At 47.7% G+C, this 27,395-nt stretch overlaps 9 protein-coding genes across 9 annotated transcripts; 6 read left to right on the forward strand and 3 right to left on the reverse strand.

Moving 5' to 3' along the window:
• Nucleotides 1-6,448: 6,448 nt before the first annotated feature.
• H6S33_000310 (uncharacterized protein) lies at nucleotides 6,449-9,294 on the forward strand (the record flags this gene model as incomplete). Its single annotated transcript, XM_044831674.1, has 8 exons — nucleotides 6,449-6,611; nucleotides 6,682-6,968; nucleotides 7,037-7,216; nucleotides 7,281-7,373; nucleotides 7,434-7,590; nucleotides 7,648-7,892; nucleotides 7,948-8,566; nucleotides 8,663-9,294. 8 exons carry the CDS (start codon nucleotides 6,449-6,451, stop codon nucleotides 9,292-9,294), a joined length of 2,376 nt encoding a protein of 791 aa, XP_044699869.1.
• A 1,741-nt stretch (nucleotides 9,295-11,035) lies between these two features.
• H6S33_000311 (uncharacterized protein) lies at nucleotides 11,036-12,368 on the forward strand (the record flags this gene model as incomplete). Its single annotated transcript, XM_044831675.1, has 2 exons — nucleotides 11,036-11,626; nucleotides 11,922-12,368. 2 exons carry the CDS (start codon nucleotides 11,036-11,038, stop codon nucleotides 12,366-12,368), a joined length of 1,038 nt encoding a protein of 345 aa, XP_044699870.1.
• Nucleotides 12,369-13,557: 1,189 nt separating this feature from the next.
• On the reverse strand, nucleotides 13,558-15,201 carry H6S33_000312 (uncharacterized protein; the record flags this gene model as incomplete). Its single annotated transcript, XM_044831676.1, has 4 exons — nucleotides 13,558-13,716; nucleotides 13,791-14,098; nucleotides 14,152-14,985; nucleotides 15,069-15,201. The coding sequence occupies 4 exons, from the start codon at nucleotides 15,199-15,201 to the stop codon at nucleotides 13,558-13,560; spliced, it is 1,434 nt and encodes a 477-aa protein (XP_044699871.1).
• A 3,502-nt stretch (nucleotides 15,202-18,703) lies between these two features.
• On the reverse strand, nucleotides 18,704-19,560 carry H6S33_000313 (uncharacterized protein; the record flags this gene model as incomplete). Its single annotated transcript, XM_044831677.1, has 3 exons — nucleotides 18,704-18,736; nucleotides 18,797-19,198; nucleotides 19,267-19,560. The coding sequence occupies 3 exons, from the start codon at nucleotides 19,558-19,560 to the stop codon at nucleotides 18,704-18,706; spliced, it is 729 nt and encodes a 242-aa protein (XP_044699872.1).
• A 269-nt stretch (nucleotides 19,561-19,829) lies between these two features.
• On the forward strand, nucleotides 19,830-20,330 carry H6S33_000314 (uncharacterized protein; the record flags this gene model as incomplete). Its single annotated transcript, XM_044831678.1, has 4 exons — nucleotides 19,830-19,874; nucleotides 19,927-20,080; nucleotides 20,135-20,239; nucleotides 20,299-20,330. 4 exons carry the CDS (start codon nucleotides 19,830-19,832, stop codon nucleotides 20,328-20,330), a joined length of 336 nt encoding a protein of 111 aa, XP_044699873.1.
• Nucleotides 20,331-21,098: 768 nt separating this feature from the next.
• On the forward strand, nucleotides 21,099-22,208 carry H6S33_000315 (uncharacterized protein; the record flags this gene model as incomplete). Its single annotated transcript, XM_044831679.1, has 4 exons — nucleotides 21,099-21,176; nucleotides 21,239-21,401; nucleotides 21,474-21,681; nucleotides 21,737-22,208. 4 exons carry the CDS (start codon nucleotides 21,099-21,101, stop codon nucleotides 22,206-22,208), a joined length of 921 nt encoding a protein of 306 aa, XP_044699874.1.
• Nucleotides 22,209-24,314: 2,106 nt separating this feature from the next.
• On the forward strand, nucleotides 24,315-25,388 carry H6S33_000316 (uncharacterized protein; the record flags this gene model as incomplete). Its single annotated transcript, XM_044831680.1, has 5 exons — nucleotides 24,315-24,563; nucleotides 24,627-24,809; nucleotides 24,865-24,956; nucleotides 25,025-25,163; nucleotides 25,227-25,388. The coding sequence occupies 5 exons, from the start codon at nucleotides 24,315-24,317 to the stop codon at nucleotides 25,386-25,388; spliced, it is 825 nt and encodes a 274-aa protein (XP_044699875.1).
• A 440-nt stretch (nucleotides 25,389-25,828) lies between these two features.
• On the reverse strand, nucleotides 25,829-26,493 carry H6S33_000317 (uncharacterized protein; the record flags this gene model as incomplete). Its single annotated transcript, XM_044831681.1, has 2 exons — nucleotides 25,829-26,158; nucleotides 26,296-26,493. 2 exons carry the CDS (start codon nucleotides 26,491-26,493, stop codon nucleotides 25,829-25,831), a joined length of 528 nt encoding a protein of 175 aa, XP_044699876.1.
• Nucleotides 26,494-26,871: 378 nt separating this feature from the next.
• Nucleotides 26,872-27,386, forward strand: H6S33_000318 (uncharacterized protein; the record flags this gene model as incomplete). The annotated part of the gene is made up of 3 exons (XM_044831682.1): nucleotides 26,872-26,951; nucleotides 27,008-27,269; nucleotides 27,330-27,386. 3 exons carry the CDS (start codon nucleotides 26,872-26,874, stop codon nucleotides 27,384-27,386), a joined length of 399 nt encoding a protein of 132 aa, XP_044699877.1.
• Nucleotides 27,387-27,395: the final 9 nt, after the last annotated feature.

Raw genomic sequence — 27,395 nt, forward strand, 5'->3', positions numbered from 1 at the left:
CGTGTTTCTGCCCGCCAGACACAGAAAGGGTCTCTTGCTCCATTCCCGTGATATATAGGTTGTACGTAGTAGGGTATGTGCCTACGGACGGACAGACGGGCGGCGGACGGGCGTGAGACGATGTTTTGAATCTGGCAGGCATTGATTAATGTAGATCGAGTGGGTTATAGTAATATTCTGTACAATTATTACTCCAGGCTACTAAATTTGGTGATACATGGCTGGCTGGCTAGCTAACTACAGTTGCAACTCGATATGCCGGATTGCCAAGATTCTAAGGATTTCGTACGGGATAGCAAAAAATCCGGGATAGCAAATTGATTTTGCAGTAGGAAAAATCATATTCTCAGAGGATCTCGTACGGGACAGCAAGGGATCCGGTGTATTGAGTTCCGGCATATCGAGTTGCGACTGTAGACATACCTACCTATTTGGTACTACACGGAGCCTCCTTCAGCAACTTGTGGCACTCAAGCTTTGCAATGGATATATATTTAAGTTCTGCAACTTGTTTCGCTTTTCACGGCGCAAATCCACCAAGCTTAGGCTTCCCGGATATGAAACCGGGGAAGTGAAGTTACATTAAACTTTTTTGGTCGGCCTCGTTTTCGAAGGAAGAAACCTTTTTTATGTATGCACCCCACTGATGTTGCTGCATTCGTTACTACATTACATATATGTAGCTATATCATCACTTCTTGAGCGGAAGTCTTGATGTGATGCGAGAATGCTTGGCAACGTCTCCAGAACCACCAACAGGATCGATGCCAATCCCGTGTGGAACGCATCCCTGCGCCTTCCCAGATCGGGGTGTGCAAACGATGTACCGGGGGTTAAGGGTAAGTACTGAGAACCCCTTTTTGGGGAATTTTTAAAAATGAGGGTTTGGAAAGAACTCTGATTGGGCTGATATGAATTAAAGTGACACTTGGCAGCCAAGCAAGTATTTGAGGTAGCCCGTTGCCAGCTTTTGCAACGCAACCTCCATCATCTCAATTTGACTCCTGTTCAATCACAATTTCACCAAATAACAACCCTCAACAGAGTCTGGCGGCCTGAAATGATATGCAGATGATGCGGTAGGCAGGGGAGATACTACTGGTTTTTTGTTTGTATTTTTAACGATTAAATTCGATTTTTTAAGTGAAAATATATGAGAACGTCTCGGTATTTTTTTCCCACATAAGTCTCAGTAAAAATCATCCGGCACCATTGGTTGCTTTGGTTGCTACCCATGGCGTTGACACAAAAATCAACCAATGAAAAAATGGACATGGGGGTGTCTCCGTACTTTACGTGCACACCCGGTACGTGCAAACACTGCGGATGTCCCAAGATTGGTGGCGCTAGAGGCTCTGTAAAGTGCGCTGCTGCGGCGGTCAAAGCAGTCAGTCAGTCCCCCTCGACAGAAAGGGGGGAGGGGATGGGAGGGGGGGCGCTCAGCGCCGCTGCTCCAAATTGAAGACTCCGTATGTAAAACCCCACTCCCTCCCGAACCCGATCACACGGCATGGAGTCTAAATCTTTGTGCGTCATTGATGGACGCAGACCCGGGTCTGTCACTCTGATGGGGCTGAACGAAAATCTAGATCATTCCCAACTTACGTAAAACCTCGAGTGATCCTCCGTGATGCAAAGGGGGGGGATGGGATCCCTTATTATTTCGCTTCGTTCATATGTGGAAATGGGATAATCTTATTTGGATTTGGTCGGGCCGGGTCGTTGGGCGCGATACGGATTAGATCTCACTTCTTGTCTAGCTAGGGGAGGTACCAGGACGACGAAAGTGGCCAATTTCCTAGGGAGCCATTGCCATTGGACCCTTCAATTATTCTGCGTTGTTTTCCATGTGCATGGCAGGAGGCGGTTATGATAGGTACCCCGCTTCAGGGGGGGAGCGTTGGTGGAGGGAGCCGGAGGCCCACAGATAGAACAGACAGGCAGGCAGGCAGGCAGACAGAGCAGAGACAGACAGACGGACGGAACTCTCGGTCGGCTTGTGCTCCAAGGTTCCCATTGCGTAAAATCCGTGGGATGGATATATACCGATGTGTACCTACCCTACATACAGTACACATCTACCACCCACCGATACTTTCCTTCTTCTTCTTCCATCCATGATTAGAAAAAAAAATGTCGCATCTGGCCGATGGATTTGGGTTGGCTTCTTTATTTTTATTTTTTTGTCCCTTTCTCTTTCCCCACGATGCAACCGACCGTAGAGGAGCTGTGGTTACCGGGCGCGCAAACCCCGGAATTTGCCCAGTAACTCAGAACACAACAAGCCTTAGCCAGAGCTAGGGCAAGGTACCAAGGACCTACTCCTAGGTACTCTGGGCCGGGTGATTAGGTCGTTCTCGGGTATCATCGATTCACTTCGATTTCCGATCGAAGGATAGCCCGGACATTGGAGCGAAAAAATAACCACATAAAGGGCCCAAAATTGGACGGGTGTTGATCAGTTACAACATACTACATGCACGCAGCCCGGGAGGGTGGATTAAATAATCATGCTCTGCTTTGCTGCTCTGCTCGAATGGCTCGCTGCGTCAAGTAAGGCAAGGCAAGGCGGACCTCTTCCCTCCTCCCCCAATTCCACGGGAGAAGTAAGAATACACGTGCATATACGCCTCCTGGGATAGAGAGCACAGGACATTTTTTCGAGCATCCTTCCTTAGGCAGGCGTTTCTGCCTAGCCCTTTTTCCCACTACACCCTCAACCCCGTGATTGAATTACGATAATTGCCACGCGAAGAAGTGGGATTGTTGGCGCCAGTGAGATTTTACCTAGGAGATGGTGCTGATACATGGTGTTCTATGGGCAAAAGAGGAGAGTCTTGGTCTCGAGAATGAGAAAGCGCAGGCTCAGATTGGAAAACACATATCTACCGATCGTGGGCGGTTCTTTTACAACCTTGTTCCTACAGCCGCTGGTACTGATGATGTCGATGGTTAAGAAAGCACGAGTGCCATCCCCTCCCCCCTTCCTCCACCGGAATACTAGTACGAAGAGATGGATACTCTACCACGGAGAAGCAATGTCGCAGTGTTGGTCGTCGGTATGGCGATATCATCGTCTGTTGGTGCCAGCAAGGATAGTATTCATTCAACCAGAGTGGGGTGTGGGGGGGGGGGGGGAGGTAAGATCAGACACTCTGGGTGATACCGATAGGGTATGCCTGATCTTCCGTAAGTCCGAACACAAGAACAACGTTTCCCCCCGGTAATATGTAAGTGCAGATAGGTAGAGCAGAGAACAAAATATTATTTTCGATGGGTGGGGGGTGGAACGAGCTTGTTTCCATGATTCTGTGTTAGGTTACCCTAAAGCCCGAAGATTATTTTTGTTGTGAACCCTAGCAACCGAGGAAGATATCTTGCAGCCATCATCGTCTCACCCATAAACCTTCCTCACGTGGCTTACGTCATAGAGGGTTAACAACTTATATGAAAACAATCAGAGTGAATGTGTTTTGGGGGGATATTTGAAGGGTGAGGTCTTTCAGTTTAGATAATTAAGGTTCGCTGAACCTTCGGAGAAATTCAAGGGAGCGGAGCGAAAAGTAAAAAGAAAGGGTTGTTATGTTTGGACATCGGGATAACGAATAGAAAGTTTCAGATGACCTTGGCAACAACGAAACCTTAATTCGACATCTTTGTTTGTTAATGACCCTACTAATTTTTTGGATAAAAAGAAAAAAGATAAAGCGAGAGGAGGAAAAAAAAAAAAAGAGAATTGAGATTTTGAAATGAAAGAAAAAAAAAAAACACTGGAAAAATTAGCGAGAAAAAAAAAAAGGGTGTGTTGGGATTTTCCCCATGGTGGAGAGAGAATCTGAAGGAATGCGTAAAGAAGGGGGTTTCCCGATGTTGTTTTTAGCGCACCCAAGAGATGATGTTGACGTGTGCTTTGTCACAGACTCGCAGCGGAGCGGAAGCGACCACTCGTGTGTCGTCAGCGCAAGGATACCCGACAGAGCCTCAATCCCTTGCTTCTGCCCGACCCGGTTGTGCACTAGCCCTGGGTTAGGGTTTACACGAGATATGCCAAGCGTTAGAGCGCCCGGCGCCACCACCCCGGCCTCGCGACAACATCCATCAGGCGGCGAGTCGATCCGAACACTGCACTTCAGCACCCACCACCACCACCATTACCATTACCACCACACCCCCTTCCCCTCCCCAAGAGATTTGTTTGTGTCTCTGCAGTCTCCCGTTTCGTTATTTTCAGCTCACCAAAGGATCAACCACCACAACAGTGTTCTGCGACACACATTGTAGCAACACCACCACAACCACGAATCGCCTCTATCCGAAATGTAGGTAGCAAAGTCTAATATGGGATATCTACACGTGACTACGATCGGTCCTTTTAGATGGAAGCGGGTGGCGGCAGATATAAAAAGTAAGCATCCGAATGTTGCAGTCTTGCGACTTGCAGGACCTGTACCTACTCCCAGAAAAACAATAATCCCCGAATGTGATCAAAGCGCTGAGAGCGCTCATAGAAGCAAAGAGTGGGTGCCGACCATGTGTTGCATTTTGGGGGGGGGGGGGGGGGGAGGTGTGGGAGGAAGACCTATGGAAAAAGTACCATTGGGTCGAGGGGGTGCTCTTGCCTGAAGGGAAGGATGATCTTCGATGGGTACTGGGGGGTGAGGGAGGAAGGTGAGGGTATGGAGGGTATTAATAATTTATTGTAGGGCATGTAGGGTAGAGTAAAATGGTAGAGTAGAGTACCACATAGGTACATGTATGGTAGGGTAGGGGTGAGAGAGTGACTCGCAGAGTATCTATCCATAGGGTGGTGGTCTATGATGGGAGTGTGAGGACTGGGTGGGTGTGTAACAGTGTGGGTGTAGATGTGGGTATGGGTTCGACGTTTTGTTTTTGGCTGTTCGTTCGTTAACCCTCGTGGGTGGGAAGACCCAATGTGGGGCATCAAGAGTTGCGCTATGATAGCTTGGTGTGTATGGTGGTGCAGGACATACATACAGCGACAGGCATGCAGACAAAAAACAGAAAATCCGGTGCAGCACTGCAGCACACCGCACCCCCTTCTTCTGTAAATCCCTGAAGTCTGCGCTAAGAAGGCATGCATGCCAAGATAGCTGTGCGAGTTTCACCCAGACGAGCAGGATGCGGTGTGGGAGGGAAGAAGTGGGAGGGTGGCTGCTGCCTCTGTCTCTCTCCGCCCTTTCGCTCTTCCCTGCCGCCTGCAGTACTGCCGTTCTGTGCTACCACCCTCCCCGAGCCTTTTTTTCGATACCACTCTTCCGCCAACCTCACCGCCGTGCGTCCTGTCGTTGCTGCAGTCTGCTGCTGCTTGTTGCTGCTTGTTGCTGCTGCTGCTGCTTGCTTGCTTGCTTCTGCTGCTCCGCTCTCACTCTCTCCCTCCCACTCTCACTCTCTCTTTTCCTCTCTCCTCTTACCCTCTTCGCTCCCCTCGCCTCTTGCGTGTGTGTGTGTCTGTCTGTCTGTTGCTTGGGGCTTTCTAAGACTCCGCTACTACTGCCACCACTACCACTACCACTACCACCATACCGTACTATTAACTCCCCTACTTTCTTCTATCACCACCACCACCACCACCACCACCACCACCACTACTACCAGTGCCAACGTTGTCAGTAGTAATTCACTACTCACTACTACTCAACAAAACTCCCCCCCCCAATCTCTATCCATCACTCTCCCTCTCCTACTAGTACACACTACGCAGCCGTCATCGCTCTTCCCTCCCTAACTCTTGTCGCGTCGCGATCATCTGTAACATCTGTCTCTCATTCCTCAACGCATTTGATATTCTTCGAGAGAAGTCTGGTCTGTTGTTCCGTCCGAACAGGTTGAAGGACAGAAAGGAGGGATCCGAGAGAGAAAAAGAGAATAAATACACGCATACGCTATAGCCCGTTGCTCTGTGGTACGGTTGAGCCCCATCATCATCATCATCACCCCCCCCCCCCCCCCCATCACGCCCCCCATCACCATCACCTTTGACATTTCCGCTTGCCCATTACCATCTCCACTACCTCCATCACTATACTCTGTCATCATTACATCCTTTCCCCACAACACTCATCCCCACCCCCCCATTATACTAGGTGTTTGGTCCTGTGTAGTCGTGGCTTCCCGTCTTTCGCCCTACATCCCCCGTGAAGCTTACAACCGCCCCTGACACTAATAGATAGTTCTACCCGGCCGATCCCCCCCCCGTTAGAGTTGAAAGTGATCGCACCACCACCCGCGTGTCCCGAAATAAATTTTATCGATTAAAATTCCCCGTAATATACTTTCGTCAAGTATACGCAACATCGATTTTCGCCCCTGTAGATTTGTCAACGACCCCAACTTAACGTCGCCTTCACGATAAACCCATCCTCAACACTCTTAATTTATCATAAGTTAGGACATCAACACTCGTAAATCCATCTGATTGAATCAAAGGATGGCGAGCCATACCACCTCGCCTGGTCATGGGCAATCCCAGCCGCTACATCAAGCAAACGGTCACCCACCGCAGCCGATCCAGCAGCAACAACAACAACAGGCACGGCCAACAGCATTCCAGAATCTGCAGCATGTAAATGAAACAGTATGGCTTCAAATCGGTAAGCGCCCCGAAATTTCCCTCGAAAAATGATCATCCTTCTTCGTGACCCCCGACTTACCCCCACGCAGGAAGCCTGACGGAGTTGATGGGCGATTTGGACCGTGCAATGGCCGCATACGAGAACGCGCTTCGCCAGAATCCTTACTCTATCCCGGCGATGAATTCCATCTCGTGCATTCTTCGCACGAAAGAGCAGTTCTCAAAGGCAGTAGAATATCTTCAGAGCATCTTGAACTTGGATGGAAACAATGGCGATATCTGGGGCTCTTTGGGACATTGCTACTTGATGATGGATGATCTGCAAAAAGCTTATTCAGCCTATCAACAGGCCTTGTATCATCTTCGCGACCCAAAAGTAATTATATTAATTATATTCACGTCATGGTTACAACTGCGCTCAAACATATTAACCCCTTTTTCTAGGAACCGAAACTTTGGTACGGAATTGGAATTCTGTACGATCGCTATGGGTCTCTTGAACATGCTGAAGAGGCATTCTCACAAGTGATGCGCATGGAGCCGAACTTTGAGAAGGCAAACGAAATCTATTTCAGATTGGGTATAATTTATAAGCAGCAGCGTAAATATCAACAGAGTCTTGAGGTGAGTTAACCCCCACATTGAACCCTTAAATCTTGGCACACAAATGCGCTAACCTAAAATTCAGTGTTTCCGCTACATCGTCAATGACCCGCCCCGCCCGTTGACTGAGGAGGACATCTGGTTTCAGATCGGACATGTATATGAACAGCAGAAAGATGTTAGCGGCTCCAATTGACAAGATTGATTGCGTATTTGAGGCTGACATTTGTCATCATAGTATAATGCCGCGAAAGACGCATACATGCGTGTTCTTGAATCAGATCCCAACCATGCCAAGGTCCTGCAGCAACTTGGCTGGCTTCATCATCAGCAAAGTAACAACTTTGATAGCCAACAGCTTGCCATTGAGTACCTTGAGAAATCAGTGAGCGCTGGTATGCATTTTATGCCAGAATTAATTATTTGAAAGATATAACTGACCACGCGCAAAGACAACTCGGATGCCCAAAGTTGGTACCTCCTTGGACGATGCTACATGTCTCAGCAGAAATACCCCAAGGCGTATGAAGCTTATCAACAAGCTGTCTATCGCGATGGCCGCAACCCAACATTCTGGTGCTCTATTGGTGTTCTCTACTATCAGATCAACCAGTACCGTGACGCTTTAGATGCGTACTCCCGCGCAATTAGGCTGAACCCCTACATATCCGAGGTTTGGTACGATTTGGGGACGCTGGTACGAATCACTTCATTTCTACTACAAACTGAGCCTCACTAACACGTTACCCTAGTATGAATCATGTAACAACCAGACAAACGATGCTCTTGATGCCTACCAACGCGCAGCTGAGCTGGACCCCAAAAACCAACATATCAAAGCTCGCCTCCAGCTATTGAGAAATGGCCAGTCATCTGGTGTAGCTCATCAAGCATCTGCGCCGCCTCCACAGGATGTGCATCCTCAGGCTTATCAGGCTGCAGGAGTTGGCGGTCCTCCAGGGCCACAATGGGGTTCACAGGCACCCCAAGGCCCCCCTCAAGCTCGAGCGCAACAGCACCCTCCCCCTCCACTCCCCCAGCTCCCTCAACACCAACAGCAACAGTTGCAGCAACCTCAACAACAGCCATCACCATACCGTCCTGTGGACCAGTCCGGCCCGCCACCCCCACCCCCACCACCGCCGCAACGACACATGGACCATAGCCCTGACCTCATGCGTGGGCGTGTTGATGAAAACAGGCACCACCTTAGAAGGCCGCTGTCACCGTCGCCAAAATTCCCGAGCCACCCATCCCAATCAGGTCCATTCCAGCCTTCTCAACAAAGCCAGCAGCAGCAGCAGCCACCTCCTGGTCGTATTCTTAATCCCCACCATAATTCACAAGTGATATTGCCACCTGCGTCGAATGGTAATCCAATGACCCTTCCACCGTATGGTGCTCATAACAGCCCTCCACCGGAGGTTAAACCCATTGTTGACGAGCACCTCCCCTCACCAAACACAGGTTACCCTCACCATTCATCTTCGCAGGGCGGCATCGCTGGTGGCGCACCACCACCAGCCTCGGCCACAATGGCAGCGGAAGCAGCGGCGCGCGAACGGGGTGAACGAGGTAGTGACCGGGATGAGAAGCTTCATTACGGCAAAAGACCAAGGGAATGGGAGGAGGAAGAGGCACAGCACATCAAGAAGCCGGCATCAGACGAGAACAAAGCTAGGTTGGATGATATCCACCATCATCGACCATCTCCGCCTGTTCGTATCTCTTCTCCACATCAAGAGTCTAGAAGGCGAAGTTCCTCAGAAAGGCCGGGGGGAGGGGAATATCATCACAGTCAGCCATCGCTTCCCTCTCAGATAAATATCCAGCAAAACCATCACACGTCAAACTCCCTTCCCCCGATTAGTCACCAGCAACTCCCTCCTATGACAGAGTCAAGAACAGAGGCATTAAGAATGTCGGAAGCCCCCCGAGAGGACCGGAAAGAAATTATCGAGCCACCTGCTAGGAAGGTCGAACTAGACGAGGATTATGATAATGAGGAGATGGGTGATTCAGAAAGGGATCCCTCAGGCAAGGGGCAAAACACTGAAGGTCCCAATGGAATTTCTAGTGCACCCTCAGGCGACAATTGAGTTTTGAGAGCTACTAAAAAGCCGCGATCTTTAATCTCGACTGTTTCGAGCGCGGATGATCGATGGTAGCGATGTTTTTGGATACGGATTAAAGCATTTTTTTACTTCGTTGGTATGTACGGTTTTCAGGCAAGGTAGTGCTATAAGCTGCGTCTGCCTCCCAATAATAAAAAATATTTTTTACGGTAGTTATTGGGGGGCAATACATGGTTTATGACTGAAGCTCCTCTGTTATTATCGTACCTTACTGCCCTAAAATTCTTTCTTCCCTTTGTTTTATTTACTCACCGTTTGTGTTAGTTTACTTTGTCTTCATGTGTTTTCTTTTATCCTCTTTTTTTTTTTTGGTGTTCATGTAATTTTTCGGAATTTTTTTCTTGAGTCGAAGAGCTGGTTGGATTAGGTAGATTAGGTAGTGGGCACAGCAGCAGCGAGCCTGAAAATAACTGGGTGTCGTAAAGATTGATGACGGAAATTAACGAAACTGGTAGGGGGGGAGGGTATCTGAGTTTGTTCAAACTTGTTAGGAAAAGCATTATTGAGGTGAAGGGAACTCGGTACAGGGGAGTTCTACACAGAATGCTATCTCGTTGTTTCAAATGTCCGCATGGCGCTTGGGGAGTCATTATTTTCTTTATCTTTTTACTTTTCTCAGTATTCTTTTTCTTTTTTGTTTACTATTACCTACTTTGTGTGTGTTCTTTTTCTTTTCATTGAAAGATTTGGCTGAAGCGTGTATGTACAACTATTGAGAGAGGGAGAAGAAAAAAGGAATCACGATCACTTTTAAACCAAGACCAGTACCATAACAGTACCTTACCTAGTAGGAGATACTTGGGTGATAGATAGTAGATAGAGCACATACCTGTTTTGACTGTAACACCTCTTGGCTGCTTGTTATTATTATTGTTATTATTGCAACTGTTAATATTGCCGCCATGGATGTACTAATTCTCTCATTATTAAGTACCTCTGGGTAAGTACTGAATTCGGTTTGCTGCGGTGGTTGTTGTTCCAGTAGAGGTTGTAGTGGTTGTGGGGGGTGGTGTTGCGGTGGTAGATGCCCAGCATAGTTAAGACAGCAGCCGCAAGCTCCGAGTTTGTTGTTCGCATGCGGTCTGGTTGCCGCAACGCCCAGGCTGCCCAGCGCCCAGAGGTTTGGCATATGTGCGGAAATTCTCACCACCGCCTTGGCCACGGCGCTGTTGGGTTGTATGGATCTCTTGGTTTTCTCTCGGCGCTGTGTGTGCTTCCCACACATACCAGACATGGCCGTGAAAGGGAGGGAAGGGAAGGGGGGAGGAGAAGAGAGAGAGTTTTTTTGGTCCCCCATCCTCTCTCTTCCTTTTCCCTTTTTCCCTCCCCCTCCGAATCCTTTTTGAACCCCCCCTCTGGCCCATTCTTTTTTTATCTTAGGAAGGAAAGAAAAAAAAACGAAGAACTTACCTTCTTGTACCCCCCCCCCCCCCCCCCCCCCCCCTTCCGCACTCTGGAAGGAAGGAAATGGTCCCTTGCCCCCCCATCCTCATCCCTCCCACCCGCCCGCTGCATTCTTGTTCCCAGGGTTGATCGGTTTTCTGGAATCTTTGAATCGTAGCTCATATCGTATTGTCTGTTTCGTCCGTCAAGTCCGCCACCACCCCCGTCGGTCGCGTTCTGCTTGCTTGCTTGCACTCATCTTACCATACCCTACCTATCTACCCACCCACACAACTCACACACCCACCCTGCCGCTCCCTGCATGACGCCTAATTCTCAGTCGCCGCCAGGCCTGGCGGCCCATCCGAACCAGAGCCCTGATGTCGCTGTTGACGGGCGGTCACACGAGATCCAGAGCTCGGCTGAAGCGGCGCGATCCGAGGGATTGGTGCAGTTTCAGCCTGGGATCGGGGGTGAAGGTGGGAGCTGTGGCAACGGAGGTAGCTGTGGTGGTGGTGGCGGAGAAGGAGGGAAATGTAGTTGTGGTGGTAGTGGACGAGGTTGTAGTGTTGGAGGATATGGAGGACATGGAATTGGTAATGGTGGTGGGGTCGTAGCCGCGGCGGTGCCCAACAACCTGGCCGTCACTTTCTCGGTGGGAAAGACGCAAGAGCAGCAGCATCAACAGCAGCAGCAGCAGCATCAGCAGCAAGGAAGACAGCAAGAATACGCCGACGGCGATTCAAGGCCGGCGGTGGTGGTGGTGGAGCGTGTCGCATCACCTCCTGCTGCGACAGCGACTGTGATCCATATCAGACAGCAGAGGCCGCGGTCAATTGAGTCGTTGGGCGACATTGAGAATGTTGGTGGATCTGGGACAAGAGAGACATCGTCATATGTTTGGCGCGTTTTGGTAAGGACTCAGAGAAACGTTGAGTTTTTCCATGTGTTCCCCGGCGCTAGTTGGTGGGTGGTGGTTTGGTTTGTGGTGATGGTCGTGGTTGTGGATGGTGGTTAAATACCACGGTTCTTCATCATGAAGAATCACTCTGCATCCACATACCCCCAGCCAGCTAGCTAGCTAGCTACCCCACATCATATATATACCCCCCCAAACACCCAATCACCATATTGGAACAAAAATCAAACAAGGGAGAGAGGGTTGAATACATGTAGCATATAGCTAACCTCACTCACCCCCACTTTAGGTCTATCTCGCCTTTATCAACCCCTTCCTCTGCCTCGTCTGCTCCCTCTACGCCCTCCTCGTCCTCCTCGCCGTCCTTATAACCTACCCCATCCGAAGCTTCTTCCTCCCCAAGACACTGGCCACACACCCACCGACGCCATATCTTCCACAGCTGCTGTTAGTGCACATGCGCCTGATATATCCGCAGCCCACGTCGACGCTGCCGTCGCCTGACGACTTTGACCCCGTCCGCCTGGTGCTGGTGCACCTGTTTGGGCCGTTCCTGGCGGGCGTGGTGGCGGCGGCGGGGTGGGTGCTGGTCTTTGTGTGGATATATACCGAGGTGCTGCTCGGGGAGAAGAACGATGGACGGGGCGCCGAGTATCGTGCGGTGATGTTTGTGAAGCGGAAGTGGGAGGAGTGGATCTTGGTGGCCTTGAAGCCGAAGAGCTTGGATGGGTATTAGGGCTTCAGGTTGGGTTGGGTTGTTGTAATGGTTTTTCCTCCCGTTCTTTTGCTGATGGTCTATTTTTTTTATCTTATTCTTCTGAGTGATATATTTTTTTTTTACTTTTCTCGTTATTATTATTTCTTTCTTTCTTGTGGGAAGCTTAAGGGAGGGGGGAGTCTGGCTGGCTGTCTATCTGGCTGTAGTAGAAATACTTACCTTTGGTTTATTTGGGAAATATGTGTATCTTGGTTATCAGCTATTTTTTTCTTCTTTTTATCTCTGGCGTTCGTTTTATGTTTCCTTTTCTGTTCTTTTTTTTGGGAGGTGTGGATTGGATTGGATTGGATTGGATTGCAATATTGTCATGATCTTGATCGATATTTTGATATCAGGGATATATTGCTGTAGTAACTATTTATTGGCTATTATGGGCTCTACTTTTTTTTTATACTTTTTTTTTTTCTGTTCAACTATCATGTATGCTCAAAAACAAAAAGCCATCGCCTCAGCGTATTGTTCAGTTAATTGAGGAGAGATAGATGTCTGGTCGTTCCTGGCTAGTGCTCTACCTACATGTGATGTGCATTTAGGTACATACTGCTAGAGTAGGTACATGTAGAGTACTGTAGTCTAGGTGCTCTACTCTGGAGCAAAGGGCTTCATCACGCAGGACTAGTGCCCACATATACTCTAGGTACATTTAGGCAATGGATGAGAGGGTCTCACGAACTCTTGGCCGTCATCTTATCAATCGCATCGCATCACCCTATCTCGGGATATATGTAGAGTAGGTTAAATTAAGACATCGATCTAACGAGTCAGGTTAGCGATAAACAGCACAGACATTCTCCCCCCTCCCTGCGCGCGATCTGAGTCCCGAGGTCTTGAACCCCTACGCAAACCCCCACACGGGAGGCTTGAGCGCCGCTTAGTTTGTTAGGTTGGTCATAACGTCATTATGTGTGGCTTGGTTGAGGCTTTTTTATTTTTTTGTTCCACTCATGATCACTGGGCAAGTTGATCACTGGGCGAGTTGACAACTCATCAGATAGGCTCTCGTTTAGGTTTTGGAGGAAGGGAGAGGGCAAGATCATGGCTTGTCACTCGGTGCTGGTTCACGCTAGGTCTTTATTTTGAGAGGAGATTCTCACATCCCCCATGGTAGTAGAAAGTAAAAAGTGTTTAGGTAGTAACCCCCGGGTGCTTACCGGAGTTCCACGCCTAGCTTCTCAACAACGGCAGTCCTCACGTCTTCCTGCAGCTTGTTGATCTCCTCGTTCGTCAGGGTCCTCTCCAGGCTTCTGTAGTTGATCCTAAAGCACACGCTCTTCCTGCCCGTTTTAGGGTGTGTGAATTCATCAACCTATCCACCCGCCGCGCATGTAAGTTACCAGTCTATCCCATTGTTCTTCTAAGTGGGAGTGGGAGGGTACATACCAGCCTAACATCCTCCACAAGATCTCCTGCAACACCGCGTACGCATTCCATCATATCATTCTCATGGAAACCCGCACCAACACCTCCACCAGCGGCACTGCTGGAGCTCTTGAGCCAGAAAGCAATATCCTTGAAACAAGGCGGGTGTTTCGAGAAGGGCACAAAGCGATTAATCTTACCCTCCGAGAACTGTTCCAAGAAGCGGGGGTCGTGACTCCAGAACAGTCTGATATCGGGGATTCCAAAGAGTAGCATTGCGACACGCTCAAGACCAACTCCAAAAGCCCAACCTAGCTTTGAGGGGACGCCTGCACAACAGTTAGTTTTGCTTTGTTGGGGTTGGTATGGTAGTGCTGCATACCAGCGTTTGTGGGAAGATGCTGCTGTACAACGCCGCACCCCAGGAGCTCCAGCCAGTCACCCTGCCAGAACACTTCAAGTTCCCATGAAGGACTCGTGAACGGGAAGTAAGCCTCGATCCACCTCACCCTCAATGGCTCTTCGTCACCCTTTTCCTCCCCCGCTGCAATAGCGGCCTTCTTTGCCTGCCCAAAGACTTCCACGACAACGTTCTCCAAGCTCCGCTTGAGATGTGCCGCGATAGCTCCGGCCTCCTCTGCTGTATGTGAAGCCTGCAGGGGGTTCCTCTCAGGGTGTATGGTAGGGTTGGGGTCCTCAATGACCATGTCGTGTTTCGGGAGCTTCTCAAAGTCGGCCCAGACAGCAGCAGCTACATTTCCGCCGTACTCGTCCCGTGACCACATGCGCGCGCCCTCCATTTGATGGAACACCGGGTAGTGACTTCTATCGATCGCATCGCGGCGGTAGACATCCGCAGATATGAGGAATCCATCGCTTTCCTGTGCTCGGAATGTGTCGGCTTGGTGAGCGCTCGTGTGGGTGCGTAACACGGTGGAAGCGTTGACATAGTAGGTGTCGGTCTTGCTACGTCCAGGATGCTCAAGTGGGAAGCCGAGGGAGTCAAAGTTTTGGTGAACAGACACAATGGGGGAGAGGTCATTGTAGGGCTTGTAGGTGGCAGCGGGGAAGCGGGACTCGATGAGCTTGCGGGTTATGGCAATGGGATGTGAGGGCTGTAGGTGTAGCTTTCGAGGGAGCGCGGAGGCTATGTGCGGGGGGAGATTTGTCCAGCTGTCCGTGGGGAATTGCTGGTTCTCGAGCTCAATTGAGGACTCTGTGGGAGTGCCAGACTGTAAGTATCAGTGCATGCAATCTTTTATTTGTATATATATATCTTAGTAATAGACAGAGACAGACTTGAAGATAAATTTCTCCTTCTATGCCATTGTCCAAGCGCAGAGACCTGACGAACACGAAAAATTGACTGTGCGCCCCCTACTCCTCCCCAAGCAGAGGCCTCGTACAGTATTTTTGACGAATACAGCCGCATCTCGAATTTTCGTTCCTGGATCGGGGTTTGGGTGAGCCGGCGCTGCGGGACAGTACCTGGTTGGAGTTGAACTTTAGCGGCTCTGCGACATCCAACAACCCTAACCCTCTGTTGGCGCAAATCATTGGCAGGATCATGCATAATCACCCGCGGCACAACACCTGGTTTCATGGGTTGCATGTACGAAACCCGACACAAAAAACGTCCGAAACTTTATTTGCACCTCCCCACTCCCTTGAGCGGAGAAGGGACGAATATCCCACGAGGCGTGTTTGGTGTGTAATCAAGGGATGCAGTTTTTTATGCGATGCGGTACTGCAATGTGCCACCTTCCTTGCGCTAGGTGTGGGTGTCAAGTACTCTAATTCAGACTACATATAGCCTTACTATACGCATGACTTGCTGCACTCTGTGGGAGTAAATGGGACCGTGAATATCCCCGGATTTGTATAGTCCGGATAAACGACTATATGTTTGTTTGTGTCCTGGTAAGCCAACGAGTTGTCAAAGTTACCAGAATGAAGAACTTACAGTAGTGAGCCTAAGCCGTGTAACTCCCCCCTCCCAACCTATTAGGTACCGCAGAGTTTTTCTTTGACTGGCCATAGGCCTCCCAAGATATACCGGCATCCATATTTCAAGTAGATGTGCTGATGGAGATACAGGGATAGCATAAATAGTACACGTGGAAAGAGGATGGTGTGCAAAGCTTAAGGAAGAGAAGTTTTATTCCATATTTTGGGTCACTATATGGGTAGCGCCCGTATATTGAGTCCTACTTTTGCTTTCGTTGTTGGATATAGCCTTGAAAAAGACAACGGGACCGCATGTCAGACAGGTCATGTCGAAAATCAAGTGCATGTACAGCCGCATTCGAAAAGTACTGGCACCCTACTATATTGAGTCGTTCATGAATTGTAGCCCACCAACAACCATGGCACTCGCGTATACTCAACTTATTGATAGGTATGAACGCAATAGAGACATTGTAGCTCTCTCTGATAACGGTCTCGAATATTAGAATTGCAAAGTAGAAAGGACTGCCTCGTGAGTTTAGCCCGGAGGTGCCAAAACTTTTCGAATGCGGCTGTACATACATGTAAGCATATTACATGTACTTTGTCCCGTCTAGTCTGTAGCTACATCATCATAAAAGGTACATGTAGATTACGTGGATTTAAAAGGTATCTTGCCGTTTTTCCTTTATTAGTGACGGAGATACTTTCGGGAATCCGCCTACAATCGTGCTGTAAGCTATATGTGAAGCACCTCTCTCTGCACCTCTTGCCTCCAGAAAACTCTTGCCTAATCCTGCCCCGAATAGCACTGAAACAAATTGATTTATGCAGTCTCTTGAAACATTCCAATAAAATTTCCAAATTTTCGGTCGTACGATCACCTTAACCAAATGAAATTTACTAGTACGTTGACCCAAGCTGCACCAGCTAGTTATGCCGAACAGATCATTCTTTTCTGGTTAGGAATTCATGATCCCGTCCTGGTGTTGGTGAAAATGCCGTTTTTGACTTCATGCTTCTTATGTTACAGCTTATATTGACATCCTATATAGATCTAGGTGACCATATATGTCAAAGTCCGGTCTTGCAGCATCCGTGATTACGGTCGAAGAGTATAGATTACCCAGCGGAGCCATATCATTTGCGACACCAAGCCCACAGTCAACTTCGATCCGTGGGTAGGAGGTGTGAGCAGACCTGGTTAGAGAGTCCCGTCACGTACGTCTTTAATTTATTGCAAATTCTTTCCTCCAGAATACTACCTTTGTTATATATATAAAATTCTACATGCACCATCTCTAGATATATCAAATAAATCCCTTCATTTAGAGTACCACCTTCATGGTAAATTGACATTCTCCCGTAGAATAAGATCGAGGGGAAATATTGGATCGTACACAACATAGAAGATAGCTCATGTACATCAAGTCCTGGCGGGTGAAGATATTTGGTCCATCCAGTCTTCTTCTATTCTAGCCCTTTGTCTCGATGAATCCGAACGAGCTAAAAATATTACCATGTCCGTGTTTCAAAGACCTTGGGCGGAGAGTGTTTCCTTTATCATCTCTGAAGATTTAATGGCTGTAACAAATTTGTTTAGGGTACTTTTGTAAGAACGCCAGTGTGGAAATTACAATTCTCGGTAAACTTTATTTTAAGTAACGAAAATTATCGTTTACTCTGGTTGTAATTTTTAGGGCCTCCTGCGGTATTTGGGCGGGTAATGCTGGCAATGATAGGTTGGGCAGTTGAGCGGAGTCTAGATATCTAGACGAAAGTGGTTCTGAATCTTTCTCCCTTTAAAGTAGTTCTCTAATATAATTCTTTAATCGGTTTATCTTTTTCATCGTATTCGTCCAATACTATAGTTTTGTTAGTGTTGTGACAGTACTATTGAACTCGAATGTTGATCACGGGCACAGGTAGGTGGTAATGAGGCGTTAACTTGATTGTAGGGCAATGGATGACTGTGGATAGTAAAGGGTCTGGATAGATGTTGAGCACAGAATAGGATGTGTTTTTTTATTCTCAGACCGTCCATAATTTTGAACCAAACAGTCAAAACTTCTGCAAATCAAAATCCCGGTTGGGGTTATGATTTGAGCTGTTGAATTCATGAATTGGATAGCTTCCAGGCGGGGCTCTTAGATGTTTAATTCATAGGCCGAATTCAATTGAACTAGACTCGACCTCCGAATTTTCCGGCCAGGAGTACTCTCGGATACACTCTCCTAGGTCCCCACTGGTATTGCTACAGACCCCACAAAAGGAGGATGATGAGCAATAACAATGACAGATTTGAAAGCCAAAAGAAGCATATAAAACTCAAGAAGAGAAGTCAGAAAAGGTAATAATTGCGTAAAAGATGGAGATAGAGAAAGAAAAAGAAATCAGGGTTCAGAGTGATATTTCATGACGGAAAAGGGGGAGAGGACCCCAAAGGAGGAAGGACGTGTTTTCTCATATTCATCGTACGTCTATGAATTGTTCGTGCTGTACGTAGTACTTCAGTACACCCAGAGTTATAGTTCTCTTACAGGTCATGGATGGTCTATAAACTGAAAAAAGCCCGAGTGACTCAACTATCTAACTTCCTCTCATAATAAGCCGTAGTCCGTTGGTTATTCGAACTGAATCGTATAGTCGGTCAATTGGCCTCAGTATAATTGTTATAACAAGAGATCACTGCACTTATTGCACTCTTCAGCAAGCATGGAAATTTCCCTAGTTGACCGATGATAACCCGTTTTATATTTACAGTCGACAATATGTCTTTTACCCAGTGAGACGAATAGTTAAGAGGAGGAGGGAGATGTGAACACTATACTTTACATCAATATAGACACCAGAAGTAGAGAAGAGAAGTAAGAAACCATATAGAAATACAAAAGAGAAAAAAAAGGAAAAGAAAACCCGACATTATTTTTTGGTTCCACAACCTATCAGATACGCCCCAGAAGCAAGTAAGACCTCAACAGAACCTCTTACGCGCTCGCTACAACGCCGACCTTGGCAGCCTATATCCAGAATCATTAGTTCAAGTTCTAATCTGAAGCAATTGGTTGATAGTAACATACCCTAATAGTTCGCCCGTTCAATGTGAAACCAGTTTGCTGCACATGGAATACCGAACCAGGCTCCTTGTCGGCCATCGGTACCTGGAACATGGCCTCATGTCTGTTGGGGTCGAACGCCTCACCAATAGGGTCGATCTTCTCCAATCCGTGCTTCTTCAGCGTGTTCAACAAAATGCCCTCTGTCATCTTCAACCCATTGTAGAGATCCACGAGCTCCTTCTTGTTCTCGGCGTCAGCTCGGCTCTCTTCGGGAACAGCCGAGAGGGCACGGTCGAGGTTGTCGACGCTGTCAACAAGGTCTTTGGCGAACTTTTGAATAGCGTAGTCCTTGGCAGCCTTCATGTCACGCTCGGTGCGGTCCTGGAGGTTACGGAAGTCGGCGACAGTGCGGGTGAATTTATCCTGTTTCCGATTGAATCAGTACGGGTCCAATTGGTGATTCCGGAGGTGGTGATTGTGGGTGAAGTTACTTTAAAGTCCTTTGCCTCCTCGGTCTTCTTCTCCAGCTCCTTCTTTAAAGCCTCCAATTCAGCCTTAAGATCTCCATTTCCGTTACCGTTTGAGGCAGCGGCAGCAGCTTCAGGCTTTGACTCTTCGGTAGCCTTCTCTGATGAAGCCTCTGTGGACATAAAACGGCCCCGGGATAGTGTAGGGGCGCATTGTCGGATGGATGGAAGGACGATTGAGAATGATGGCTTCGCCGCGGCGGCAAATGTCCTAGATGAGAACTGGCGGGATTGCTGGAGGAGAGCACGGCGGAACATTTCTGGTAGGCTTAGGTGATTTTGCCTGAATGGTAGAGAACCTATAGAAATTGTATTTAGAGGTGGTAGTGTTGATGTTGGGATTAAGGTGATGGTGGTGGTGGGATTTAGATGTTCAATATTTCTCCCACTCTTGAGTCGAAAATTTTGGCACACGATGATGAGCGCCTTGGCGCATGGATAGAAGGATGTGGGGTTACCATGACAGGGGGCTACGAGCCTCGGGCATGCTCTGTACTTACTCACAAACAATAAACAATATTACCCCCATGGCTGCTCAAAAGACCTCAAACAGTGTGAATGATGTGCTGGCCGTATGCTACTGATTTCTTTTCCAGTACACAAGTCTGGGCTGACTTTCAATAGAGTCTAGAGAATGTGATACGCGCAGATACAGAAGCAACCATAGGAGATCTGGACCTCCTGAACCGTATCAATCTCCACGCAAAGGAGCGGTACCAGGCTATGGCAAATGCGGCTGAAGGGCTGCAGACTGATAGCGAGTATTTGACCCAAAAATGTAATTAATCCTGCTCACAGGGAAGAAGGGGCATCTGATGAGAGGCGCCTACAGACGCGGATATCGAAAAGTATAAGAACCAGGTCGATGTGCTTGATGAGAGAGTCGGCGATTTGGAAGCTGTTGTGAAAGAACTTGAGGAATGGACGGGAGAGCTTGGTATGTTCAGTTACTCTGAAGCTGAGAGCTACTTTATTAACCACAGATTGGGGATATAGAAATTAAGGTTAGGAGATTGGCAAAGCGTTAGGTTAGTATAAACAGTTTCAATTGTAGCGCAAGTGGTTTCTTTTCTTTTCTTTTCTTTCTTGTACGGTCTCATTTTGAGTAAACGGCGGAGGCTAGGCTTCGAGGTTTAACAGAAGGATCAGGGCCTAGGGTCCCTAATAGTATCAATCATTACCGCACATATATGAGCGACAGGCCTGCATGTAATACCTACTATATGTACAGTGCCATCAATATCGGCTGCAGTGTCTGTCATTCCTTGGGGGGAAGTACGTGAGATTTACGCTGCGGGAACAATGTCTAATTCAAGTAATGTGTCGATAAATAGTAAACCCACATGTGTGTGCATGTAGGTACGATACTGTGTCTTATTTCACACTACATACACTGCGCGCATGCGCTGAATATATGTATCGCGACACTTTGCTTCCCGGCTTCGCCATCAAACTACAGGCGGCAGAAATAAAACGCTCTAAACAAGTGCAATTCCAGCCTTCGGTGACGTATTCCATTATTTTCAGCTGTTTGTGTTTAACGCTAGAATGACAGTGAGGCTCTCCAAAAAGAAAATTCAATGGTGGGATGACTCCCTCTTAACAACAACCACACCCCACCCCCCCACCGAGCCCCTCCCAAACCAACATCAAAACATCACGTTTAGCCCTCAACAAGTACTGCATTAAACTCAACCATCTCCGACTATTTGTGTCGCAAATACTGTGGTTATCATCCCACGAAAACCAGAAACCAGAAACCAAAGCCGCATATCCGCTTTTCTCACCCAAAAATCATGTCGCTCACAAACTCGCGCTACTACCCCGAGAAGTATCCAGAAGTGGATAGCTATGTTATGGTCAACGTAAAACAGGTATGATTCTATTCTCACTGGGTGGTGTCTCTTAAATAGTCTAGAGGGCTCATGTGCCATAGATCGCCGAGATGGGTGCCTATGTCAAGCTCCTTGAGTACGACAACATCGATGGAATGATTCTTCTCAGCGAGCTTTCTCGAAGACGTATCAGGTCCATTCAGAAGCTTATCCGTGTCGGCCGGAACGAAGTCGTTGTTGTCTTGCGTGTTGACAAAGAGAAGGGTATGCTATCAAAAAATTTCCTTTGAATCTAAAGGTGGCAAGGGATCACTGACACATGAGATGATAATGCAGGTTACATCGATCTTTCCAAGCGTCGTGTCTCTGCGGAGGATGTCGTCAAGTGCGAAGAGCGATTCAACAAGTCAAAGATGGTTCACTCCATTCTGCGACATGTCGCCGAAAAGACCAAGGAGCCTATCGAACAGCTCTATGAGAGCATCGGCTGGCCATTGATGAAAAAATACGGACACGCTGTTGATGCCTTCAAGTTCTCCATTACGTGAGAACCCTTTGTTAACACATTTTTCGAAATTCTTCTAACATAACTATAATAGCAACCCTGATGTCTGGGAAGGCATTGAATTCCCATCTGACGCTGTCCGCGCTGAGCTTACCACCTACATTTCAAAGCGTCTTACACCCCAGCCAACCAAGGTCCGTGCCGATGTTGAGGTTACATGCTTTGGATATGAGGGAATCGACGCCGTCAAGGAGGCCCTCCGAAAAGCGGAGGCCAAGAACACACCCGAGACTCCAGTAAAGGTCAAATTGGTCTCCCCCCCGCTATACGTTTTGACCTCGCAATGCTTGGACAAGAATACCGGAATCCAGGTCCTTGAAGAGGCTATCGTCGAAATCGAGAAGAGCATTACTGCGGCCGGTGGAAGTTGCGTTGTGCGAATGGCACCAAAGGCGGTCACCGAGAACGATGACGCTGAGTTGCAGGCTCTGATGGACAAGAAGGAGAGGGAGAACCAGGAAGTCAGTGGTGATGAGGATGAGAGCGTAAGTGATGAAGACGTTTAAAAAACTGCGATGCCTGTATTCATGTACAGCCAAAAAGTTTTGCTTGTTTGTTTCGGGATGGATGGATTTTCTTTTTTCTTTTCGAGAAGGGAGTACATATTTCTTTTATCTTCTTCTTTCTTGTCCTGGCGATGATGTTATTAGCCACACTTTCACGAACACTGAGATTAACCCAAAAATGGCTACATATTTGTACCAAAAACGATTGGGACAGACCTATAGCAAATATGTATGTACGTACAAATTTAAGGAGCAATAGTCAGCTGAATCTGAAAATAATGGGTGCCACTCCAAAAAGGAACCAACTTTTGAAGACGTCCCTCCTTGTGCACATATCCCGGAGACAATGAGCAAGCATCTCGAACATAAAGCACCTTCTAGTTTATACTCCCTGTTTCCAGTAACTAGCAGCTCAAGGCCATTGCCTAATACATTTAGATCTGTATACTTCTAGTTGTTTTTTGGTCTGCTACGTGCACTTGAATATTTGGTTTCGTACAACAATCAAGTACCCAATACGGTGAGGTGGGGCCTATGATTACATACACTTTTATCTATGCCACTCCTTAGAACTCTCAAAATCATCAACCTGGCAAACTATGAAAATTTCATAAAATAGTATATCGACTGCTCCTCATATGCTAGCCCACCAAGCACATGTAACTATACCAAATCCATGAGAGATACTCTTCATTCCATCTTCAAATCTATCTTTAAACCCAGTACCACATCGTTCATGTCCAATTGTGACCAGCTAGTATGCCCAAAAAGAATCTGTCTTCAGCACTACCTCTATGACCAGCCAAATCTTCAACTTCGTAGATATCTGGATTGGTTAGGTGATTCTAGAAAAATAGAATTAAAAGTAGTTTACACCGGTTTTCTGCTAATGGTGAGAGTAGTTAAGGAATATCAGTATCTCTGATTTTTGTCTTGGTTGTAGGAGTGCTATTTCGATGTTGACACCTCCCCCCAAGAGTACATGCAGTTACATGTAGTTCTAGTAAGATTTGGAGTACATGTAAGTATGTAAGATTTTGGTCGCCGGACCCACGTAATCCTCAGGAATATATATCACTATATACATCATTACGTGTATCCGTAATAGGTTATGTAACAGACCATGCAATTGTTTCAAAGGCTAAATGCAAGCTAATTGGCTTGGCTGGAAGCAATGACCTGGCACACACCTTTTAATTCAGTTCATAGAATATCACTCGCTCAACATCCACTCTAATCTAAGCCGTTCATGAATGGCGTAGGAAGTGTACTCTCCCCCGAAAAGTGGATAGAACTGTATGTTGCTATTCAGAAATTAGGCCGGAATACAAGAGAAACCCTAGTTGGAAAATAACGAGACCTAAAGCTCGAAATAAAGTACCCTTAATAAAGGTACTTCGTCATCGTCTTGTGCTACCCTAACAAATGGAAGCCGTTTGATTGAAAGTGACATGCAAGCGGTGCATATAAATGTAAAGATTCTCCGACCAAACCTACAAATCCCCCAGGTCTTATTCCACAAAGATATGCAAAGCTAAATCTACTCCTTTATGGACAATGCAGTTTTGTTCTATAGTCACCCCCGACGTTAGTAGCCAAATCCTAATGATGTAGCCGCCATCATTGACCAAATCTAACTGACCTAGAACACGCATGAATCTACACACATCTGAACCACACGAGGTGATGCGAAAGTGTCAGATATAGAGATATAGTCTAGTTGAAATATTCATATAGCTGGGCACATCTAGATACGACGGAATTATTTGGTATACTCTTGCTCATACTAGATCTCTATACCGCCCGTAATGCAGAGTTTCAGCTCTTTCAAAACACTCAAGAATGTTACGGAAAGAGGAAGACATGTATGTAACGTTTAGATCCTACATCCCATTGTATGGCAAGGCCACGGAATGCGGTGCTTGACACCAGCTAGCCCGTACCCTAATAGCCTCCCACCCAGCCTAACTGTGAGGTCCAAAAAGAAGTCTCAACCCCGTATAACCACAAAGCTCCACAAAAGTCATCAAACCGGATTACGACACCCTAGACAGTATTCAATAGCCCTTATCAGATAAGCTCATATACCCTAACCCTTAGCGCAACATGTCCGAAGATCCTAAACATCACGGACAACCTGAGAGCCAACAGCTCTACAACGAAACAACCGGTGGTAGCTTTGATTTTACCATGGCGTCCACCGATGATCCTTTCAACTGCCGTCTTCAGTTTACACGCCTCCTTTCGCGCCTTAATGCTTCTGCCGGCGCGTCGAAACAATGTGCGCAATTCGCGCTGAGAAACCGAGAGCTCGACGAGGACCTATTCAGTGTTATTCTAGAGCAACTTCAATCTGTATGTTATTTTCCACCCAATTTTCATTAACTATGAGAGTAGTTAGAGTTAATTGGAAGCTAGGAGGAGTGTACTATGAACACCCGCGTCAACATGCTCTACTTCATTGAGGTTCTTTGTGATATGAGCATGAAGACGGAGTACCGGGGCTACGTGAAGATGATCCAGAGAGATCTCATACAGATTGTCGATACCGTTGTTCCAAACGATCCAGAGGGCGCCGCAAATGTGGGAACTGTTAGGAAGGTTTGTTATTTCACTACGGGAATCGCGCAAGGAGGTATATTGACAGAGTTGGTAGATTCTTCAGAGCCTAGGGGATAAGGGAGTTGTGGAGAATAGTATGATGCAGGAAGTGGGTGAGATGTTGTCGGAAAGGGAGGCTGAGCATAAGTATGTCTCTTGCTTGTTTCCTTATGTCTTCATGTCTGGGAATTGGCTAAGCCGTTGAGAAACGATAGGGCTGCGATTGCATCTCCGGCCGGAAGTATCTACGATGACGACGACGAGGAACCTGGCGGTGAGGGCAGGGGTCCGGCCACGAAGAGGAAATTCGACGATGCGATCATCCAGCAGCGAATGGAAGAAGACAGAGAGCGTGTAAGTCTTTCTTCCAGGTGGAAGTTTGTGGGTTATCGCTGACCACTGACTGACATTGTGCAGCACAAACGTCTGCGCGAAAACATCTGGGCGGTGGGATACCCGGAGTGGGAAGGCCACAACCCAGAATTCGAAAAGGCGTGGGACCAAACAAGCGATCTGAATTCAGACGACTACGAGATCATGCGCGAAGAGAACCAGACATTGGCTTCTTCAATCGCCTAGACAAACTAAGACTTGCAACCCGCCATTCATTGAGGAGAGAATACGCCATGTGGTGTCTTGAGGATATCCTAAGGGCATTCGATAATGATGATGTATTGTTTGTTATTTTGGGTTTTTCTTATGTTCCCAACTGCTATTACTATATCTTACATGTAGCTACATGTACTGAGGGACCTTTGGTTTGTGTGGCGTTCTAGGCTAGGGTAGTTTGTAACTTTACATCTCTTACTTCTTCATATCTTCTATATTCTATAGCTACCTGTACAGTAGGATTCGAACTTAAGGGGCGGAACGAATACCGAGCATTAAAAAAAACCTTGGGGAAAAGACTTTGTACAATTGGGCCCAAGAACGGTATGCCCGACTTTTGATCACGGGGTTTGCTCTTTCTAAATGTATATTTACACCCAAATCCTGTCAATAAACATCTTTTCGCTCCCTTACTCCAAAACCGCAACAGCACCAAGATCCTTCAATGTCTTCGCTATCTTCTCGGCCTCCTCCTTGACAAGTCCCTCCTTCAGCATCTTTGGCACGGACTCGACAAACTTCTTCGACTCGACAAGTGACAGGCCGAGGAGAGACTTAACCTCCTTAATGATCTTGGGTTTCGCTGCGGCGTCGAATGACTGGAGCTTCAGGTTGAACATGGTCTTCTCCTGGACCGGCTCCTCAGCGGCCTCCTCTGGCGCGGCGGCAGCAGGAGCAGCCGCACCACCAGCCGCTGGTGCGAAAGACTGAAGCGCAACGTCGGGGATGTTGAGGCGAGTCTGTAGTGGCGGAAGTTGTGTCAATAACAGCAACAATTCGAAACAACCTTGGCGGGGTGAAAGGTGGGGCATATATATGATGTGGGGGGATATCGAAAAGGGCCTCGTAGGCCTCAATTGACAGCGAAAGTGCGCACCTTCAACAAGGAAACCAGGTCAGCGGTCTCCAACAGTGTCAGACCGGAAATCTGATCGACAATGCCAGAGAGCTTGGGATCAGCAGGGGCGGTAGAGTTCCATCGCCGAGGTGCCGCAGCAAAAGGTGCGAGTCTGAGAGATGGGGAAGCGACGGCGGAACGGGCGAGACGTGCACAGCACCTGGATGCGAGAGCCATTGTGTATGATGATGTTTCCTTTTGCGCAGGAGACGGACCAGGGTGTGTGTAGGATAGTGGAATTGACGTGGGTCGGAGAGAGTTGAACGTATCGTGAAGACGCTGTTGAAACTTTTCGTGGTGAGGCTAATGCCGGGTGACTAAGCCACATTGTGGGTTGTGGTTCGCCAAGCCACATTGAATGGATGAGTGAGGCTTAAGCTTCCGAGTCTGTGGTCATTGATCTTCCTCATCGATCTCCCATCTTCTACCACTCCATCTCAAGCCGTGAACTCTCACTCGTGCACCTTCGTTTCTCGACCAACCATTATATACAACCCGAATCACTCGTTTCTAAACTTCACAACCAATTTCATTCTTCTATAAATCCAAATAGGCATGTCTGAAACTGGAACTCCTGCTCCTGAGACTCGCAAAGCGCGTCATGAGAAGGTCGCCTTCCGTTTCTGTCGCGAATGGTACATACATCTTCCTCACAAGCATTCCTAGGAGCTCCTTATTGACTCCCCTATAGTAGCAACATGCTCTACCCGCACGAGGACCGTCTAAATAACACACTCCTTTACCGTTGCCGTACCTGCCAGGCAACTGAGGCCGCGTCTAACTACTGTGTCTTCCGTAACGTTCTCGGAGGATCAGCTGGTGAGACTGCCGGTGTCACTACGGATGTCGGAAGTGACCCAACATTGCCGAGAGCGAGCAAGCCCTGCCCTTACTGCAACGAGACCGAGGCAGTATTCTTCCAGAGTCAGCAGAGAACAGAGGACACGAAGATGGTACGTTTTTGATGATATTCTATGGGGTAGTGGAAATAGTATGCTAATGATGACGTATAGAGGTTGTTCCACGTGTGCTGCACTTGTGGACAGATTCACGAGAACTACGGGAAATAGGCCTTTTTA

Source organism: Morchella sextelata, assembly GCF_020137385.1.
Source record: "Morchella sextelata strain SCLS chromosome Unknown scls_1, whole genome shotgun sequence".
Classification (NCBI taxonomy): Eukaryota; Fungi; Ascomycota; class Pezizomycetes; order Pezizales; family Morchellaceae; genus Morchella; species Morchella sextelata.